This window comes from Ascidiella aspersa, chromosome 4, assembly GCF_963924565.1.
Source record: "Ascidiella aspersa chromosome 4, kaAscAspe10.2, whole genome shotgun sequence".
In the NCBI taxonomy this organism is placed as follows: Eukaryota; Metazoa; Chordata; class Ascidiacea; order Phlebobranchia; family Ascidiidae; genus Ascidiella; species Ascidiella aspersa.
Window position 1 is genome coordinate 34242236 of NC_139450.1, and position 22149 is coordinate 34264384.

The 22149-nt window shown below is 31.4% G+C and overlaps 3 protein-coding genes across 4 annotated transcripts in view; 2 read left to right on the forward strand and 1 right to left on the reverse strand.

The window, feature by feature from the left end:
* Nucleotides 1–482: 482 nt before the first annotated feature.
* Nucleotides 483–10033, forward strand: LOC146157638 (integrin-linked kinase-associated serine/threonine phosphatase 2C-like). Of its 2 annotated transcripts, XM_083386958.1 has the most exons (12): nt 483–632; nt 1015–1040; nt 1113–1179; nt 1439–1516; nt 2017–2137; nt 2718–2824; nt 4709–4802; nt 5386–5473; nt 6901–7022; nt 7929–8130; nt 8498–8682; nt 8715–10033. In XM_083386958.1, the coding sequence occupies exons 1-11, from the start codon at nt 545–547 to the stop codon at nt 8645–8647; spliced, it is 1143 nt and encodes a 380-aa protein (XP_083243084.1). In that variant the 5' UTR covers nt 483–544; the 3' UTR covers nt 8648–8682; nt 8715–10033. The 2 variants fall into 2 exon arrangements, with proteins under 2 accessions (XP_083243084.1, XP_083243083.1); XM_083386957.1 differs by having other exon boundaries at nt 8498–10033.
* A 396-nt stretch (nt 10034–10429) lies between these two features.
* Nucleotides 10430–12417, reverse strand: LOC146157639 (uncharacterized). The gene is made up of 4 exons (XM_083388355.1): nt 11805–12417; nt 11260–11439; nt 11079–11110; nt 10430–10774 (listed from the first exon to the last, which is right to left on the reverse strand). The coding sequence occupies exons 1-4, from the start codon at nt 12415–12417 to the stop codon at nt 10454–10456; spliced, it is 1146 nt and encodes a 381-aa protein (XP_083244481.1). The 3' UTR covers nt 10430–10453.
* A 1273-nt stretch (nt 12418–13690) lies between these two features.
* Nucleotides 13691–22149, forward strand: part of LOC146157640 (peripheral plasma membrane protein CASK-like) — a 28776-nt gene continuing 20317 nt past the window's right edge. The window contains exons 1-6 of the mRNA XM_083387039.1: nt 13691–13819; nt 14404–14516; nt 14900–15005; nt 15574–15651; nt 17104–17176; nt 18717–18819. Of these exons, the coding sequence (XP_083243165.1) occupies nt 13761–13819; nt 14404–14516; nt 14900–15005; nt 15574–15651; nt 17104–17176; nt 18717–18819 (532 nt within the window). The 5' untranslated portion in view covers nt 13691–13760. The remainder of the gene's footprint in view (nt 13820–14403; nt 14517–14899; nt 15006–15573; nt 15652–17103; nt 17177–18716; nt 18820–22149) is intronic.

Here is a 22149-nt window from a genome sequence, read left to right on the forward strand (position 1 = left end):
ACAACTTACCGCTACGAGTCGTCATGATTGAGGTGTTTTTTTAGCTAAAAACACAAATTGGTTGCAATATAGCAAAGTTTAGAAGCATAAATTGTTGTTAAACGGTAAATTTTTGTGTTTATGGAATACTCTTTCCAGGGAACTTTATCTAAATGTTCATAGCCCTAATAGAGATAGTCCATTTTTTAAGTTAACATGCACAAATACATTACCCAATCCAATTGTAGCATTATTACTTGAACCAAACAAAAACACGGTTCTTTTTAATTTACAAAACAAATTTAATTGAACGTATAAAACTAAACTGACCCTAAAAGATTTTTCGACGAAATTTACTCCAAAAAATAGTTTTTTATAGAAATCGTACTCGTTGTCTCGTAATGTTCCGGTTGAGTGCTTCGGCCAGCTGTAGTTATTATTTGTTGTGAATTTTTTTTCGTCGCGTGTTTAAAAATTCTACGCAACATTCCGTGAAAAAATGTGGTAGGATTCTTAACCAGCGCCAAAAAGTTTTTTCTCGTTACAGTTTCGTTTTGCGTAGGTCATGTCTCTGTTTAACGACCTTCCACCGCCAAATACTTCACATCAATCAACGCCGGAAATAAAAGTACATTCTTCCAACACTGCCAAAGGTAATTAAATTGTGTTAATTACGTTGAATGTAATTATTTAAGCAATTAGTTCAGGATTATACTGTTTTAATTTTTAGACAACGCTTTTAAAAGTGTAAATGTATTTTTAGACAAACAAATGTAGCTAATTTCCACATGTAACTTAAGGCTATAATTTTCTAGTCCATTATTATATTTTATGTTGGTCTAAAGTTATGTCACGTAAATTCTTATATTAACTTTTATGTTTGCTATAAATCATTGTTTAAATTTATTTTAACCAAAGGTAAAACATAATTAAATTATCCAAATTAAATAAAACAAAGTGTTAATTTAATAAAACACTGAATGAATAGAAATAAAATACTAAAGATATTTTCTGTAAAAGTATTTTTTATTAAAGGTCAGCATCCAGTTGGTCACCATTCCGTAAGTAAATTATCTTCTACATTTTTACCTACCAAGCTTGTGCTTTAATTTTATTTTTTTATTAATGTTTAGGCTTCAATGCCACATTCATCCCAGAAGAAATATTCAACGCTAACCCAACCACACAATGAAAAACCAGGTTCTGCGTTTTTTTGTAAACTTTATAATGATTTCCAACAGTTTAAGGGTGCTTTAGTAGGCTATGGATAAATTTTGGTTACATGTATTTTAATCTTAGTTGTTATAAAATTTGTCAAACTTTTTGTTTTTTAAAGGTATTTTTTATGTAGTTCTTCATATATAATCTGTTTAAGTATTAAATTTTACCACAATGCTGCTATGGTCAATTAAAAATTTCCAAAGCAACATTGGTAAAAATGTTTTCTTAATATTTTCAGCAACTTCAAGAAAACGATCTTCCACTGAAAACACCAAGAATGAAATCCAGGATGCAAAACAGCCAAAGCTTTGTAATGGTATAAACTAATTACTTATTTCATATTAGACAAACTTTTTGGTTTTTGATTTCAAAATAAACTTGATTAATTAAAGTCTCAGCGATTTATCATTTTTATAAATGCAAGAAAATCAAATATATAATTGAAATCTTTATGTTTGTTGCACTGGCCTGCCTGTTTAATTTTTGCCACCTGCCCCTAATTATGTTATTAGTACTTCATTAATGTTTGTCAGCTGTAAAACTAAGCCAAATTTTGATAAAATTAAAAAATAAAAGACTATTTAAAACAGCCTATTATATATTTTACAATTTTTTTAGGTAATGTGTGATATGTTGTATAATAAATCAATCAATTATGGTAAATACCTGAGTTTAAATCCGGCCTGCGATTGCCAGGCTTTAAGAGTTATTTGTCCCTTTATGAAAAAGTGTAGTGACTCCTGGTTTGTATTATAAGACTTATATACACATATTATATACACTACCGAATGAACATATGTGAATTTTGTTGTTTAGTGTTCCTTGCAACGTTACGAAGTTACGCAGCAGAACGTAAAGGGGAGCGTGACGACATGCAAGATGCACACGTTCTCATCAACAACTGTACTGACATGTTTAAGCAACTAACACCGAAAAAGTACCGACTTTTTAGTTCAACAAAAACTATTTTAAAATTTTGCAAACAGTAGCATTTTTTAATTGTTTTTATAGTCCGAAGCATTTTTTAATTTTATAAATTAAGTTGCATTGTAAGCTCATACAGACGAAGGCAGCATTTTGAATATTTCAAATATCTCTTCACTATCTCCATGTTGAAATTGAATAAAGAGATATTTAAAACATTCAAAATGCTACTTGTTTCTTTGTAGGCTTTTTATAGCTAAATACAACCTCCCAAGTTATTTATTGTTATACCTGTTTTAGCTAGTTGCTTTCATCAAAAAAAGCCTTTGTAATTTATTGTTATTGCTTCTCAAATTTATTTATAACATTCTGAATATTTTTTATTGACCTGAACTATGTTTGTATATCAGCTAAATTTATATTTGTTGTTTAGTGTTTTCAAATACCCATGCAAAAGTCACAGCCCAATATATATTTTTACATAAGTGTTTGATTATTACGAACTATGATGATATATCAGCTAAAATACTGGTTTATTTTTAGTGTTTTTACATCATCATGCAATAGTCACCACCCAGTTTATGTTTTCACAGGAGTCGAGTAGCTTACTTTGCGGTGTTTGACGGACACGGAGGCAGTCGCGCTTCAATGCATTGTGCTCGGAAGTTGCATCACCACCTCGCCAAGCTGCTTCCTAAAGGTTGGTGGAGCAAAAGTAACTACTATAGGAGCTATTTTGATTCAAATCTTTATTCATTTCCATACACTGTTTTGAATAAATTAAAGATCTATTTAGAACTTTAACTAGCGCTTCCAAAAGGTTGGGGAACAAAAATATTAATCAGATTTTGTTCAAATGTTAAGTTTTGGGTGTTTAGGGTGCCCTGAGCACCCCTGGCAGAAACTTTTTTCTGGAGTTGGGTAAAGTTAACTTATTGTTTGAAACATTAAGTTTTATCGTAGAAATAATGCACTAAAATTTCAGCTAAAAACCATAAGGTTTTGACAGAACCAAAAAGTTAGAACCACTGGTTTAAACCATTTAGCTACTTTTATAAATTCCTTAACACCTTATTGCAATCTTAAACCATAAGCCCACAAGTCTATTTGGAATTGGATTCAAGAAAATAGCACTTGTATGTGAATTTAAGACGCACATATTGCAATTTGGATTTATAAGAAATGCGTTGGTGTTCTTCGCTGAAATAAAAAAACAGTGGTACTGTACCAATCAGCACTACATTTTTTACAAAACCATCCCTAAAATCCTAATATATTTCAATAATGTATATAGTTTCAGCTAATAGGTATATTTATGTAAAAAAATCAGTATCATTTTGTGGTACAATAATGTATATAATTTGAGTTATATAAAAAAATCGAGATTTAGTGACACACAGTACTTTTTCTATAAACAAAAAACCTTAAACGACTGCCTGGCGGCAAAAAATTTTAAAGCATGCCTTTCAGAATTTTGCATCCTCAAAGCAATTTCCTGCCTAAGTATTTTTTGCCTGCACGTTTCCTAGTAAAGCAGTGGCAAGACATCACAACTATTGTGTCATATAATCACATCATAACCTGACACCCCACCCACCATGGAATTGAGAGGTGCCCAAGTTTAAAAACTTGCCATATGCCCAGCAAAAATGTGCTTGTAAAGAATAATAGAGAACTCTATGACTAAAACTCCTATTTATAATAAACAATTACATTAAAAAAGCCATATGTGCCGCAAAATGTAACCGCTTTAGCATGAGCTGTGAAAAATGGTTTGTTTATTATTATTATAATGTTTGTCAAAAGGTAACTTGTAAAGAATGTGGCTAATAACTCCTGTTTAAAGTAAACAACAACATTAACTAAGGTAAAATACTCCGAAATATGTGCGGCTAATGTACTGTTTTGTATATATACTAACTAAGATATCTATCCAAACAATTGCAGCCCACCTAATTAATCTTGTTTGTCTAATTTGTAGAAGCTATTAGATTAAGAAAGGAGAGCTATGTCGCTATTAGTTCTTATTTAATGATAACAACAACATTAAGGTTAAAAAACTCAGCAAAAATGTATACTTTTCTAGCATAAGCTGTTGAAAAGAGGTTTTAATAATATTTGATTTATCTAAACAATTATATCACCCATCTAAATAAGAATGGAGAGATATATTAGATGTGGCTAATAACTCCGATATAATGTAAACAACAACATTAAGGTTAAAAAACTCAGCATATATATACAATAAAAAAGTAGTCCATTTACACATAGGATGTTATAAGTGTGGTTTATCTTATAAATGTATTTAAATAAATAGAGCTTCTGTTCTTACTAATAACTTCCATTTAGTGTAAACAACAACATTAAGTTTGAAATACCCAGCATCTGTGCAGCCAAAAATCCATCAATTTAGGATAAACTGTTGGAATGTGTGTTTTATCTTTCAATAGTTGATTTATCTTTGAAACATTTATAGCACTCATTTAAATGGAGAGCCATGTTGCTGTGAAATCATATTTAATGTAAACATTAACACAGCTATGTACTGCATTGTTTTAAACTTACTGATTTTAAATATTTGCAGGTGATTCGAACAATTTTGACAAAGAAATGAAACGGCAAATTTTGGAATCGTTTAAGCGAGTCGACGAGGAATTCCTAAAGGAAGCTTCACAAAAGTAAGAACAAGGTTTTTGAAAGCTAAAAACAGACTTTAAACATTTCTTCTTATCTCAACTTGTCAGTCCTAATTAAAAAAGTTTTGACAAAATTACCAAAACACAGTTTTTAAACTAAACACCTGGGTTTTTCGAAGTTCAAATATAATATAAAAGTCAAAAAGTTTTATAAAATAACAATTTTTATTTACTTTTACATAAAGCGTAAAATGTAGAAGTTATTTCTATATTCAAAGTAAATTTAGAACAAAAGTCAATTTTTATCAAGCTTTCATATTTAAACACAATAGTTCTTTCTTGGGAGAATAGCGGTTTTAGTTAAACTCATAGTGAGAATAGCGAAGACAACATAAAAGTAGGTAACATTTTAAACGTTTCGCATAACTCTATAAACGAAAACAAATAGAAAGATATTTGAAACGAACATAAAATGTTACCTACTTCTATATGAGCTTCGATATTCCTAATAGTTTTTCTGCACTTAACATATCTTCATTTTTGTGCCTCTTCAAAAGCGTGGAATATTTACTGACCTGTGAGCGTTTTAAACAACTCTGAATTCATCAATTTACTTTGTTTTCAGCAAACCGGTTTGGAAGGATGGAACCACAGCTTGTTGTGTTCTTGTGCTTGACGATACGCTCTACATCGCAAACCTGGGTGATAGTAAGGTTGAAATGTTTTACTTGAAATATAAACTAGAAAGTTCAGCCACTCTCTTAACTCTTTGACTTTCGTCATTACAACACTGGAATTAATCGTGTGTTTCGTTCGAATTTTCTCTGTGAGAAATATAAGAGCCTGAGACATGTTGTTTGAGAAAACAAAAAAAAAGAATAAGTACATAAGAACTGACACTGGACATCCTAATCTAGAACCTTTGGTTTTTCCTTAAACTAATATAATATATATTGTACTGTTATTGGTTATTTTATAGATGTATTGTTCTTCGGTTAACATCACCTTAAAGATTATATAATTTTTTACTTAGAATCAGTGCCTTCTCACCCTGACGAAAATGAATAGAGATTTATTTGTCTATTTTTTTCTTATTAAATGAACCACAGTCAGGTGGCAGTCATACGACTAAGAAATGCTTTTTGTAATGTCACGATATACAACGAGTAACAGTAACAAAACGGTTTCCAGGAACAACACGTTGACACAGGCATACCAAATCCCATCACACAGAAGTAGGTAGCATTTTGAACATTTCGAATATATCCTGAAATAATGGCTGGAGGTTGTAGTTATATGTATTAGGAACATCAATGCCCATGCAGGAATAGATAGCATTTTGTGAACGTTTTAAATATCTCTTAGAGATACTCTTACTACGTCTTACTATAACCCAGTGTTTCTTAATTATTTTTACTTGGGGGCGCACCTAGAGACGTATGAAAACGTGGGATGCACCTTACGAGCGAAGCGAGCGCGAAATTTTTGAGCTGTACCGGTATTTCTCTTAAATTGCCTGCAATTTTTATAGGTGCATATCTTTAAATGGACTCCAGCCTTTAAGACTAAAAACGTTATTTTGTCCATTTAAGACTTATTCCGATTAATTTTGGACTTGTTATGACATGTTTAGGTCTTATCTAGACTATTTTAAATATTATTCTGTCGTGGTCATTGATGCGAATTTGGCGTTATTATGTCGCTGGTCTTAATAGGTCTACTATGGTAGCCTATTATAGATTAATTATCTGATTTAGATATTGTTGCTTTGTGGGTCTTATTGCATTTTTTTACTTGAAAGGTTTGTGGAATCAATGAGCTAAGCTTAATAGGAAAGTAAAAAATATATGTTTTATATAATAGGACCTACATTATTTTTTCCTTTTGCTCGCGGCGCACCTGACAGCCTTCCATGGCCGCGGCGCACCGGTTGAAAAACGCTGCTTTAACCCATTATTGCTCAAACACGTTGAGAATTGGGTACACTATGCACGGATCTGTAATGTAGCTTGATAATAAATGTCAAAGTATCGAAACTTCTTAATCAAGATGCTGTCGATCTACTCGACCTTTTTGGCTTTGAAATTTATTATTACGTTAATAATTAATTAATAAGTGAATTATTTTGTTTTTGTTTCAGGCGATCCTGTGCAGATACCAGGCCGAGTCGAAAAAGCACATTTCGATTCCGTTAAGCAAAGACCACAGCCCGAGCAACTACGAGGAAAGACAGAGGATACAAAAAGCTGGCGGAAGCGTAAGGTGGGTTACTACGGCGAAAAACCACGTCGATAGCTTGCTGGAAGCCAACAGGAAGCTGGTAGATTCAGCATTGTGTCTACCGCTTTAAAATGCGCTGCTTACCTTAACACTGCTTGCTACTGCTGGGTGGGATTGGGCTACCGTTTACTCAGACCTGCGTGGACAAACTGCGGCCCGTCGGCAAAAATTCTTCATATAAAGAGTAAAAATAAGCCAATGAAGGTTGCACACACATATATGCTCAACAACTGAGATCTAACCTTTCTGAAGCTGCTTTTGGCCAACAATTACGGCTTACAATAAACACCGAAAAAAATTTCGCTAAAAATCAACCTTTACGTTTTATTTACTAATTTGACGTCGCTACCTTGCTAGGAACCCACAGGAAGCTAATAGATTGAGCAATTGAGCATTGTGCAGCAAACCAGTTAGGAATGCCTAATATCCCGCTTTTTGTGGGCCACACGAACCCTACATTTCAGGCGTTCTCCTAAAAGAACACCTAAGGTTTTCATGTGATAATCCTATTAGCTCTACCATAAACCATCACCATTGTTTTTTGAGCCAAAACTATTACTTTAAAAGGGCAAGTGGGCAAACAAAAACGAAACTTTCTCTCCGTTAAGTCGGCGCGATATGTAAGAGCTAGCTTTAACTCGGCCAATTTAACAATTATTTGTAGAAATGCATATATCGTCCTAGAATCAAGTTTTGTAATAATTTTTTTTTTAAGATATTCCGTTCGAGCAAAGTAAACCAAAATACGTTTTTTTAGTTTTTTCAACTTTTCCTTGACCACCCTTTGTTTGACTTTAATCACCAACTAATTCTACAACGTGGTATCGGCCGCGATCCGATATTATCGGACACTGCAACCACATGTTTACTTTACCTTATTTCCATCAGGGAGGGCAGAATCCTTGGTATCCTCGAAGTATCGCGGTCGATTGGTGACGGACAATACAAGCGTTGTGGCGTCATAAACGTTCCTGACGTGAAGCGTTGTCAGCTTGGAACGAACGACCGCTTTATTCTGCTTGCTTGTGATGGATTGTGGAAAGTCTACAACCCTGACCAAGCAATACAGTTCGTGCTTAATGTACTGCAGGTAAGCTACTAATCACTTGAATTGGATTTATTATGTTTTTTTTTGCCCACGATTACAAAAAAGGCACCTTTAAAAGTAATTGTGTTAATGTACGTATTTGTCTAATTTTAAATAGGGTAACCAGGTGGCACCATATGAAGATAAAGTGCAATGAAATCTTGAATTTTAGGTTCCACGAAGTATATAACAAAGATGTATATATTTTTGAATCATCCATACAGAAGTAAATAGCATTTTGTAAACGTTTCAAATGATCTCAAGATAATGGCCATAGGTTGTAGTTAGATGTAGAATGAATATCAAAGCCCATATAGGGCTCGCTTTTATACATTTCCCGGACCACGATATTGATCAATATTCCTTCCAGGACAACACAGTCCAGCCAGCAGAGGGCAGTAGCAAGAGTTTGGAGCAGCATCGCTTCGAAGTTGCTTGCAACCGACTTGCAAGTGAGGCTGTGAGGAAAGGAAGTGCTGATAATGTGACTGTAGTGCTCGTATCAATACAGAAGCTATGACACAAACTGGCCACTGAAAAGCTATGACATAACACCTACTGGCCTTTTAGATGCTATGACATAACACCTGTTTCTGCTTTCACAAAAAGGCTGATTCTGAGCGAGGTTTTCTTCATATAACACAAAGTTTTGTAAAACAGGGTCTGTGTATTCGTGGCCCTAAAGCAGCGTTTCTCAATCCATTGTTCGTGACCCAAATTTGGATGGCCGCATGGTTTGGCTGAACGCCGACTCCAGTAGTTTTATATAGTTAAATATGTTGAAATTGAATTAAAAAAAATTCTGTAAAACTTAAAAAAAAATGCAGAAGCAATACAAAAACGTGACTCATATTAAATAAATCGAACTAATGAATGATAATTTCTTCATTTCCAAAAGCTAAAAAGTTTAGTGAAGAGAACTGGGTTCGGCAAAGCTTTGCAGTTATACTCAAGCTTGATTTTTGGGTCGCCGTGAAAAAAAAGTTGAGAAACACTGACATAAAACATACTTACCACCTATAAACACTATTTTATTAAAATGTCCCCTTGAAATGAAGTTGTTTCTCCGGGTTGTCGAAATACAAAGAGTTTCAGGTCTAAAGACACCACAAGGTAATGCATATCACGATTTTATTTTCATTGTGTAAAGTTCACGTTTTTGTTCCAACTGCGGCAAATATAATTGTATGTTACTTACCTTAATATTTATGCAAAATCATTTTTTTGGTCGTTTTTATGTTTAAAACTCATTACATTATTGCAAGGTATTTTACAAAAATTTACTTAAGTTCTCCAAATGTTTAATGACTAGCCTTAACAAACGACTCTTTAATTTTAGCAAAATTTTTGGTCGAATTATATTTACAACCCACTAGCATAAACTGTAAATGTTGACTTGAACAAAACGCAAACCCGATCAATTTATTTTGTTCTAGGTGACCACCCTATTTTAGTAAATGCATGAAATACAGGCTGTAGAGTCGACTCGGATTCATTTTTCGGGCAGAGTTGCACTCAACGTGTTTTTAACCGACCCCGCAGCACTGCTCACAGACTCCCTGCACATTTTACTAGTTGGGAACCACTGGTTTAGATCAAATTTTTTTGCACTAACACGCACCCGAAACCATCCTGATAACAGAGTTTTACCTGAAACTTATACAGGATTTTCTTAATATTTTTAACTATTTGAATGCACACTGGTAATCTGTTTGTTCATTGTAGCAACTTTTTGAAAGTAGACTCCCAAAAACTTTCACTGCTGTACTTTCAGTCCATTTATTTTGCGCAATTCCTGAACACTGGGTTCTTAATTTTAGCTGTCTATTTTACTGCTGTCAGCAATTATTTGTCATTGATTGTAATGTACTTCTCAGCGGTTGTCGTATTTAATACATGATGCTATTGTAAACTTCTTAGCAGTGATTTGGTTTTGTGAACCGTAGAGGAATAACTGTCCCTTTGGCCAGTATTGGACCACTAAAGACATTTTTAGTGAGTCTCTTACCTATAATTGCTTTCAGTGTTGTATTGAAGCAAGTCAATAGGTTGAAATTAAATATAAAAATGAATTGACTTGGGTAAATGTTTTTAAATAAAATAAATATTTTGTCCAAATGACTTTAGTCAATTTGTAATTTAATCATATGTCTTAACCACCTAAAAGTTTGGTAAGATTGTCATACTTTACTTACAAAAAAAAAATTACTAGTGCATTATTGTTAAACGGAATAACTAGAAATTACAATTTGGTTTTATCAGAAAATGTTCAACACACTTCATTAAATGGGTTGTATTAATAATTTCATATCAACAAAACAACCAATCAATCATCAAATTTCACCGACTGTGATTTATTTACGTCAATGTGAAATTTCTTTCCCTTGGCTGGATCTTCTACAAATCCAAGTCCTTTTGATTTATTATTCTCTGTCCGTTTCTTTAAATTAAACGCGAGGGTGTTATTGTATTGTTCTTCCAAGGCATCATCCATTTTCTTGCTTTGCGAAAAGCTCATCGCCAACTTTGAAAACTTGTTCGAACCCAGGTTTGCGTTTTGTTTCTTCATTCCACCAAGAAGACGGAAAAACTTATTTTCTCGCTCAGAGCTTTCCAAACTTCCACTCGTCCATTGGCCCAAAGACTTCTGCTCAAATACCACTAAGCTTTATATTTGCTGTACAATTTTTTTACAAATATAGAAGTATTTTTAATCCAACTTAAATGCTTTTTTATTTAAACAAATTAGGTTAATATTCACCGAAAACATGCACTTACAAAAAATATAAGTTTCTTATCAGCCAAAGTTATTGTTGCAAAGTAAAAATATGGAAATAAAAAAAACAACCCCAACTACATATTTTTAATTAGCTACAATAACTTTGGCAAAAATAAAACTCTTGTTAATTATAAATTTAATTTTAAGCGTTGCTGAACAATTTGATGGTCACCTGTTTTGTGTCTTGTTCAGTTGATTGTACCTCTGTTTAAAAAACATAATTTGTAAATAAAAGTAGTTTAAACTTTAGTTATAAGATTTTCAATTTCTGAAAAACACTCTCTGTATTATAAATATTATTATATTACCAACCAACAAAAACACTACATTGTCAGAAGATTAAAAAAAATTACCAGTAATCTTTGTTTCTTCTTTTGTCTTGCTTGATAATACTGGTTCTTTAGCTTCCAAATGATTTGCCTCATCTGTTTGTGCAATTGAAACATCTTGTTTCCATTTTTTCTTTTTTGACTTTTTTTTCACTGGAGATTGTTCAACTTTGGGTTCTACATTTAGGTTTGTCACTTTTGCATCTGTTTGTTAAAACATCTAGATCAGGAGTTGTTAAGACTATTTCACTGCAGACTCTTTAACAATTATTTTTTTAGAGATGACACTATAAATTTACATCACAAAACAATCTAATAAATTAGAAATTGAAATTAAATCTAACTACATTTTAACTGCTTTCTGTTAAAAACTACATTTATTTCAATTATACACCAACATTTGTATTAGGCCTTCAAGTCCACAGACCCACCAAGGGGTCAATAGACCCAAGTTTAAGTACCCCTTAGCCTTAACTACATGTCAGAGAGCTTTTAATGAATAGCTCCTACAATAACAAACATACAAATCTATGTTTTCAGTAATAATTTCTGTTACACAACATTTATACCATTTAAAGCGCTGTTGTTTTTTGACTTTTTCTTCTTCTTTGGTTTTGTGTCCAACTCTAAAGTTTTCTGCTCATGAACTCTTTCCTTAATTTTCTTTGCTTTCTTTGTTGGTGGATCTTCTAAAATTTCCTCAGATACAACATGGTCACCAAGTTCTAATTTCCGTTTTTTTTTCTTCTTTTTAGATTTATTTTCTGTTAATGGTAATTCTTCATTGGCTTGATTTAATTTTTTCTGCTTCTTACTTTTCTTTTTAATAAAAGTTTTATTTTCTTCTTCTATGTCGTTATTATTGGATTCTTCTGTTATTTTGGTTTGTTCTACATCATCAACATTTAGATTATCATTATTTTTCTTTCGTTTCTTTTTTGTTTTAACTGGTTCAGAACCAATCTCTTGTTTATTTTCTTTCAGCTCCTCTTTTTGTTTTTTACCTTTTTTCTTTTTTAGTTTAGTGACACCTTTTAATTCAATATTATCTTTCACATTGTTATCTTCAATAGGATTGGTTTCAGATGCGTGAAGTTTGATTTCTTCAACAACTTTATCAGACTTTGGCTTCTTTTTCTTTTTTTTAATTTTTTTATCGGGCACAGTTTCGAAGTTGGTCATGCTGTTTAAAAATAAGTATTTGCTTATGCATATATAAATAAAATGTGCTATAGAGATGGATAAGATGTTGGTAAACATAAATACAAACAAAACAAGATTTGTTCGGAAAATCTAATTTTCGGACCATAAAAACCAAAATTTGTTATACTGACCTCACAATTGTGATAGTGTTTATCGTAGTTAAAAAAGGAATGTAAGCAGTATCAGAAAACGTTCCATTTAAAATTGTAATCTTAGAAGTATGTTTTGCAAAATTGAACGCAAAAGGTCCTGTCCACCAAAGCTTAAAATTGACATCAACATAAAATGCGTGTAGCAATGTAATGTTTCTTGTATGCTTTAAAAAAACTCAATAATAAAATAAATGGTACGTATTCAAGTCCAAGACGCAACACAAAAACAAATTATGTTGCTACAAGTGCATTTCTTCAACATTCATGTTTAAATAACATCACATGTGTTTTTCTTAGCCGACCATATGTCATACAACTTTATCGGTCGTGAGTATTTTTTGGACAACACTTCTTGTCAATGGGCGAATAAGATTCTTGGACCAATAAAAGTCTTGTATTGTTCAAAATTCAATTATTTTGCATTCAATATATGTTCTCTATATTTCTCGTATTAATAAATATTTGTTTACTTAACTTTTCGTAAACCTTGAAATTTTGACGACGACACAAAGTGCACTCAAGCGTGAAAATAGGTCTTATTACGTCAGTAAATTAACGAAAAGATAAAATTTGCTCAAAATACAAAACTTTTTTATATTTTAACTGAAAATAATGGTGTTTTTTATTTACGATTAAGGTTATTCATTAGGTTCAAAATAGAAGGTTTAAAATGAGCTAAAATTCCAATTTACTTCTTGCTAAAGAGTAGTCATTTGTGACAAGATGCTTAGGCACCCGATGTAACTTAATGTGTTTTTTATGTTAATAAAAAGGTTTCCTGTCGAAAGATATCACAAGATTAAAAGGTTTATTGATGTCGCAATTTACCGTGTTTAGGGGTTTAGATACGACACTCTGATCAAACTAGAAATGATATTGACAACTAAAATGCGTATCTTGTTAGTTTGCAAAATGATAGTAACTTGTATTTTAAAACAATATTTTTTCATTTAAGTTTTAAGATGTTGCACGGGAAAATATCAGACTTACTGAAATGTCAGATTGTCAGGCAAGATTTTGACAATATAATCTAGATAAAAATGTAGTTGACATAATGTTTGGTTAATATTGTCTATTATTTACTTATAAAACATGCTTGCAGATTTGTTTTTTCACATGATGCAATTCTGAAATTTAATTTTAATTAATCGTGGTTGAAACTTGTCCAAAATGAATGAAGAGGAACCATCATTTGAAGATGTCTACCAACAATTTGAAACAATTGGAAAGTAAGTTTTGCTGTAAAATTAAAATTTATACCCAACTTTCAGGAAGTGTTATAACAATGAACTGCTTATATAGGCATTTAGAAAAAATATCGGCGCTGGTCTAGAATGCTACCACTTTTTTACAAAACAGAATGAGTTGTCAATATCAAAATGGCAAGGAAGAAATAAATACAATGATAATACCTGACTCACCCGAACTCAAACGCTAACTCGCACCCAAAACCAAGTAATGTTAGCAATATAAACGTTCATAAATATTATGTTCAATTCTCTTGCAGGGTTGCCACAAAGTCGTTAAATTGATTATTTTGTTCAGCATTAGCTATAAATTTAGAAAGTGCAAATTGCAAAACAAATTTACTTTATTTCTCTTTCTAAACCATGTCATTTGTGACCGTTTTCAGAATAATAATAATAAAAATGAGCTAATCTAACAAATGCTCTAAATTGTATTTAAAAAGTCCTATTTTTGTCATAAAATTGTGTTGCAAGTTCATGCTTCAATTTTATCTAGTTATTTGCATTTTTAGCATTTGTTTATATATTTAACACGATTGTAACAGTTATGTTTTTTGTATTTTCAGAGGTCCATTCAGCATTGTGCAAAGATGCGTACACCGAGAAACCAAACAACAATTCGCCGTTAAAATAGTCGATGTTGCAAAGTTTACATCAAGCCCTGGATTAAGTGCTCATGGTAGTTACATCATTTTGTCATTTTGATTATAACAGAAAATTTACAGAAATTGTGATTTAGCTTTATTGTGTAAACTCTTCGTTGCTTAGTTTTGGTTTTTGCATACCGGATTATAAGTACAACAGGCAACTTTTGTGTATTTATTATATATTATGATCATTAAAATATCTTTTTTATGGTGTTTGACATTTGTTTTTGCTAAAGTTAAATAACAAACAACCTAATCTGCAATATGCAAGTGCAAAAAAATTAGGTGATTAAAAGTATATTCTAAATAAAAAGTTTTAAATATGCTTGTCAAAAATTCTAAGGCAGTTGTTATTTTTTTGTTTGATCCACCAAAGCGAATGACATGTTATAACACTTAATATGCTTTTGTGTAGATCTGAAACGCGAAGCAAGTATTTGTCACAAGCTTAAGCATCCTCATGTTGTAGAGCTGTTGGAAGTTTACAGTTCTAATGGTCTACTTTACATGGTGTTTGAGTAGTAAGTGCACTTCATAACACATATGTGATACATATCATCCGTCTAGTTCTCAATATCCAACTTGAAAATCAATTTAAAGGAATTAGTAATTAAAAAAAATTAATATATATTCTATATAATATTTTTTGAGAAAAAATAGTTTTTTTTTTTATTTATTTTATCACATCTTAATTTTTTGTGAAATATTAGTTTGTTTACTTATAGTCATAGTCACATAGATAATGTGGTCTGTAAACTATACAAAACATAAATATAAATATACCTTTTATTGCCATACAAAGTTAGTTCAATGTTATTCACTTAATAACATGATAACATACTTTTAAATCTGCATCTACTAAAGTAAAACAATATTAAAAATATATAAGTGTGATTTATAAAGTGAAAATAGCTGTTTAAATAACCTTAGACTTAGTTGCCTAAAATTGACAGTGATTTTTCCCTTTAAGTTGAAAAATGGTTTAAATGCCAATCAAAACCTAATGCTTACTTTATTTCAACTGCATGGCTTTATAATTACAAATTAGAGTGGCTCTAAGCAGCTCACATATACACATTACTCTTACAGCATGGACGGGGCTGATTTGTGCTTTGAGATCGTCAAGAGAGCCAACATGGGATTTGTGTACAGTGAAGCCGTCACCAGGTTTGTCAAGTAGATTAGGATTATGTTAAATTATAAATAACTCGCAAAGCCTGTGTACTTGGGGTGGGACAATTTCTTCAACGAAGTCTAACAATATTTTAGACCTGTCAAAAGCCGTTGTTTTAATCTCATATCATGTTCCTCTTTGTATTTGAATCTGATTCTTGATATACTTTGTGTATTGTAATTTCAGCACGAACAAAAAATAAACATTATGCACTTACTAAACTGCTCAACATGTAGCAAAGTATAAATACTTATCTACCATTCACTTGACTTGTACATTAAAAATTGAATTATTAAGTTGCTGTCTGATAAATGGGACCAATTTCTCTACTTTTGAATGAGTTCCAACTTGTAAGTTCCACTTTGGATGCCCCTAAATTAATTCATGATAAGCTTTTCATTTTTACTCCAAACATTTTACATTTTCAGTTTTTATATTTTGATATTATTATGATTAGCCTTTTCATATATAATATATATGTTATAAAAAGATGCCTTGAAAAAAAATATGACTTTTGAACAAAAAAACCTAAAAACTCTCATGTTATTTTCCTTTTATTCATTCAAATGTTTTATGATTTACTGCAGAGAAATTTTTTTGTGTTATATGTAATGTTAGTATTAAAATGTGGGGACGCATATAAAATGAAGATATACATTTGGTGTATTTAGTCTCTCCAACAATATATCCCCTGATAATTAAAATAATTGCTTTAAAAGCTATAGGCTGTAAACACTTACAAGCATTCTGAGGGCGTTTACTGTGGTTATAAATTTCCTGTTGTCACTGACACTATAGGCCTTGTAATGTAATTAAATCACATTCACTATTCACCGTTCTAAACATGAACCCTAATTGACTGCCTTGTGGGAAAATTGAATGTAAATGCCGCATAGATCATGCTATTTATGTCTCTTGAGGTTGCTGTAATGTGGCTTAATGCCCCTTTGACATGCAAGCTAAAAATTGGTCTTCTATGTGGGAAAAAACTCTTGGCGATTTTATGTTGGCTTTGTGACTTTTTCTAGTTTTGAAACCAGTTTTTGGGTGATTTTTTTAACTCTTTAAATTTTTGTAAAAATGGTATTTTTAATTGGGCGCTTTTTGTTATGGATGACTGCATTTGTTTATCTATGTAGATTACATGTGTGTCACTCGGCCTATCCAAATCTATCTAAGTTTAATTAATGACTAACACTCACAAAGATAAACTATAACACTTTAAAGCAGTAAACAGAACATTTCTTTCAAGGATTTCCAAACATACAATGGCATAACTAGAGAAGCATGTGATGAGATTTGAACTTACTACCTCAGTCATTCCGTGGCTGTCACTCAAATTATTTACTACTCCATCTGTTAATGGAATGGTTTTGAGATGAAAATTAATCTTCTGTAAGTGTTTTCTAATACTCAACACTTTCTTTATTGTTGTCTTTTTTCAGCCATTACATGCGCCAGATTCTTGATGCGTTGAGATACTGCCATGAGCAAAATGTTGTTCACAGAGATATTAAGGTTTGTACATTTAACAAACAATATTTCAAGCAAACATTATTGAAAAGCTGATGAGTCATTGAAAATTGCTTCAGTTTTTAGCAAATTAATATTTCACTCACGTTGCTGGATCAAGTAACTTTTTAGGAAATGGTGTTGATTTATTTTTGCTTATTGAACTCAAATTTGCTATTCATTGTATAATTACACTTATGGGTCAGTTTAATTAAATTTATGAATCACAAATTACAATACTGAATTTGTTTGTCTGGCTTGAAAAAAGACTGGTTTAGTTTTTAAACAAGCTTTTCAACTAATTTTCATCACCATTTAAACTTAAACTATAACTTCAAGTCTTTATTTCCAGGTGATTTTCACTCTACCGGTAATTTTACATTCCATGAGCAATTTTCAAATGTGCTCCAGACGTTTTAATAATTAATATTAAGAAAGCAGTGGCGAAAAGTTGGGTTTTATCAGTATTTCTAATGCCATGTATTATACTTTGAAGCTTGGTTGACCACACAATTTGTAATAAATAAGATCGGATTCTTTTTTTATGTAGGATTTTACAGCAGTTTATTTATTTTTTGGTCTTATATTACCATGTCTATTTTTTATAGATTAGTTTGAAATTTTAAACCATTACATTTAACACATTTGTTTTGAAGGTATGTTTTTGGATTTTATTTTAAGAAAATTGCCACATTTTGCTTAAATTAGTAACCAACAGTAGTGTAAACTGAATAAAATAAATGTTTTTTTCTTGGTAATTGTGGATCCATTACATTTAATACATTTTTTTGATGTTTTTTGTGGGGAATTTTAATAAACGGTCACATTTTGCAAAATTATCAACCAGCAGCAGGTTATAACCAGTAAAATAAAAGTTTTTCTTGATAAGCACATTTGATGTGACTCATGAGGAAATTGATGTTTTTGCTTAGCAAGTGCTTATTTTGTCATTCTTTTGTATCTAGTTGTTTGCTAAAGCATCTCCCTTGCCTTACTGACTGAACAAATGTACAAGGTCCATCTTTTATCATGGTCCACTACTCTTGCTATTGTTGCATCATTATAGGACCTCTGTTACTTACAAAACCTTCATGTTTTTTTACTATCCTAAGTTTTTGTTTTTTTGATCTAAATAACTAATAAAAACTTCCAAAAAACGATTTGTTGAATAAATGGGGATGCAAAACATGTATAAAAGAATATAATGTTTTATGTTCAGCAAACAATGGATTCAGGGTATGTTTTATTTTGTAACAAATCTTAATAAAAGAAGGGCATTGGGTATCCTTTTTTGCTTGAGTTGCCAAAAACATTTTCCTTGTATTCAAATTTTAAAATACCTTTCATAATTGATTTTTAAACACAAAACTAAAAAAAAACTATGTGGAATGACACAATATCATGTCTTGTAAAACCAGGTATTAAAGCAATACTGTTGTTATGCCATGAATTGAAATTGTTATTTTACAGCTCAATTCACTTGCTCAAAGATAAAGATGGTTGTTATGTAAGAAAACATTCGTATAATTGTGTTTTATTTTTCTAGCCTCACTGTGTACTACTCGCTTCCAAGGAAAACTCGGCAGCCGTGAAACTTGGAGGTTTTGGTTTGGCAATTCAGATCGAAGACAACGGATTCATAACTGGAAGTAAGAAAATTACAAACTCTTACCTTACTGCATTTACTACTTGTTTAGCAAAAAATCTACTGTTTGACCAGTGCACAAAATTGCAAATCTGATTGTTTTCTTTTTTAATTTCAAAAATGTCTAAAAATGATTTCCTAATTTTATTGTGGCAGTTTTAGGCAGGCCGTTTGTTACGAAAACATTTTAAATTCCTCTTTATTTAGTATTCATGAATACTTTCTGTATGGGCTTTCATATTCTTACTACAACCCCAAACCATTATGCTCCAAACAGCAAAGTCATGCATAAATTGTACCATTTGACCAGCGCATACACTTGTAAATGTGATTGTTTTCTTGAAATATTCAGAAATGTATAAATGATTCTAATTTTATTGTTAAGCCTATTTTAGGAAGATGATTTGTTAAATTTTATAACCACCAACAATCAACATATTGCAAAGCATTGCATATGTAAACAAAATCTCAAACACAAAAATCACATTTTTTTAGACCTGATTTAAGAAATAGCATTGCGATGTAAATTACCACCATAATGCAGCTGAAAGACAATATTGTAATATTTCTTGTCTTGTAAAGGTTCAGTGAAGTTGACTTAGGAATATGTTTTACATTCCAGCCATAGTTTCCCACCAGATATAAACCCCTGTGGTTGTAATACATGCTCTGAACATAACTCTTAAATACCTTTAATCTGCTCACTGGGGTTCACATTTTAAGCTAAATGCTTGCCTGCTATTGCTAACAAACAAATTGTTGTGGTTGTTAATAAAGCCTTTTGAACACAATACACAGGTTTCTTTAGTAATTTCAATAAAAATATAAAAGCCATAATATTTGATAAAAGGGTAATTCCATGTCAAAGCAACCAGAAAAAAGGAAAATTTTAACCATTACACCTTGGATTTCTTTTATATTTGCCACACTTGTGGAGTTTTTCAGCCAGATCATTAAAAACTTTATTTTGTCAAAATTGGTTGAGGGGTAAAAAAGTTATGTTATTTTAAAATTTGGGGTAATTTGTGCTCGGTCAACCATGAAATTCATGATTTTCAGCTATGTCAACTTCAACATCTTGTATCTTTGTGATGGATTGAAGTTTGTGTTTGAAATAAAGTTTATTTAAAAGATAATAATTTAAGGTCCTATTGCTTAGATTTTTATGACATTTGAGGCTGAAGGTCAGAGGTCATGCAGAGGTTGAATATTTGTCTTTTTTGAAATCAGTGAAGCGGAACCCAATTTAAACGCGGAATATCTCAAAAGCGTTGACTTAAATTTTTGTGTTAAGGTGTCTATGGAGAGCTTATTCCAAGTACTTTCATTTAAACCAGGTTTCATTGCTCCTTTCAAGGGATACCACTGTCATATGAGCTGTGTAACATGACCGTCTAAAAAATAGCATTTTGGTTCGAATTACAAATTTATTTCAATACAAAGTCTGAATTACATTATTTTTTCAACTACTTAACTGTGACATTTGTTTTCAAATAAATTTATTTTCACAATATATATTTTATTCTTAAAATGGTTATGGAAGTATACTCCAAATACTTTTTTAAAACATGGGTGGATAAAGTGCATTATATCATGTTTTTTTTATTACAAATTTTTTTTTTATTACAAATGGAAATTTCTGTAGTTTTGTGAATTGTTTATCTAAAATTGTCGAAAAAGTACTCATCCAGTTATTAAAAATCCAGCTAATGAAGAGTTTAGTGCTCGCAGTTACACACTAATGAGGATTCTGACTGCCATAGATTAACTATGGTAAAAGAATGTGGGTATATTCTATTTGCTGAACTACCTATAAAAGATAAATCGTTGCTATTAATAAGAGCCTTATTATAAGAAAAATTTGAAGGATAAAATTTGCTTGTATCACCATGCTTTATTCTTAAACACAAGATACAACTCCTTTAATGTAGACAGTATTAACCTCTTCTGTTCATATACTTTAGTTGCAACACTAACTTTGTCGCTAATTCCTGGCATTATACGTGTGTTGTCATTGCCACAGATTCAGCACAGCTTCTTTCTATGTTTCCTGCTGGCAATGGTTTTCTCTTTTGGTGTACATTTTTTTTGGACTTTCGTAAATTTTAAAAAATTCTTTGCTGTACGCATCATATTTTCTGGCACTCCAAAAAATTCTGAAACTTTTTTTTCTAGACCAAGAGTCTGGAGAAAAGGTTAGAAGTTGAACTTTTGCTGAGTAGGATTCTTCTGTAACCAGTTTGGTTTGAATTTTATTCATTAGTTTGTCAAAATCTTTGGCTTTTTGCATATTTACAATAATTTTGCCTTCTCTTCTCTATTAGTAGTTTCCAAGTGTGGAAGAGCAGTTGAAAACCTCTTCTTCAAATCTTGATAAATAGAGCCCAATTTCCTTTTTCTATATACAATCTTGCTGGATGATGGTAGGCTATGAAGTTTTAATGGGATTGACTAATCACATGTAGGCTTGTGTTAAGCTGACTTGTGGAAAGATATAAATCGCTGTTGTCACTAGTGTTAGAGGCAGCTACACTAACATTCGTATCAATTGACGATTCCGATGAAATGCTTTCATTTTCACTACAAATTAATTTTAGTTTTGTTTTGCAATTACTAGAATTTTTTGTCCAGGGATAAGCTTAAAATTATTTTGCTTAGTTTTTTGTGAAAAATCAAGTTGTATTTTTTGTAATTTAGCCATAATATTTGTTTTATGTGATTTAAATGGATTGCAGCAGACTTTTTGAGGCAGATCATATTTATTTAGGAAAAAGCATGGTGATACAAGCAAATTTTCTTTTTGCAATAAGTTTGCTCTTATTAATAACAACAATTTAGATAGTTTAGCAAATAGAATAGGCCAATATTCTTTTACCATAGTTAGTTTATGGCAGTCAGAATCCACATTAGTGTGTAAACCAACACTACAAGCACTAAACTCTTCATTAACTGGGTTTTCAATAACTTGATGAGTACTTTTTCGATAATTTTAGATAAACAATTCACAAAACTACAGAATTTATCAACTTGTAATGAATCTGAAATAAAAAAATATGATACAATGGACTTTATCTACCCATGTTTTAAAAAAGTATTTGGAGGAGTATATTCTTCATAAACATTTTAAAAACAAAAAATATGTTGAGAAATTAATTTATTTAAAAAACAAATGTCACAGTTTAGTAGTTGAAAAAATAATGTAATTCAGACTTTGTATTGAAATAAATTTGTAATTCGAACCAAAATGCTATTTTTTAGACGGTCATGTTACACAGCTCATATGACAGTGGTATCCCTTGAAAGGAGCAATGAAACCTGGTTTAAATGAAAGTAC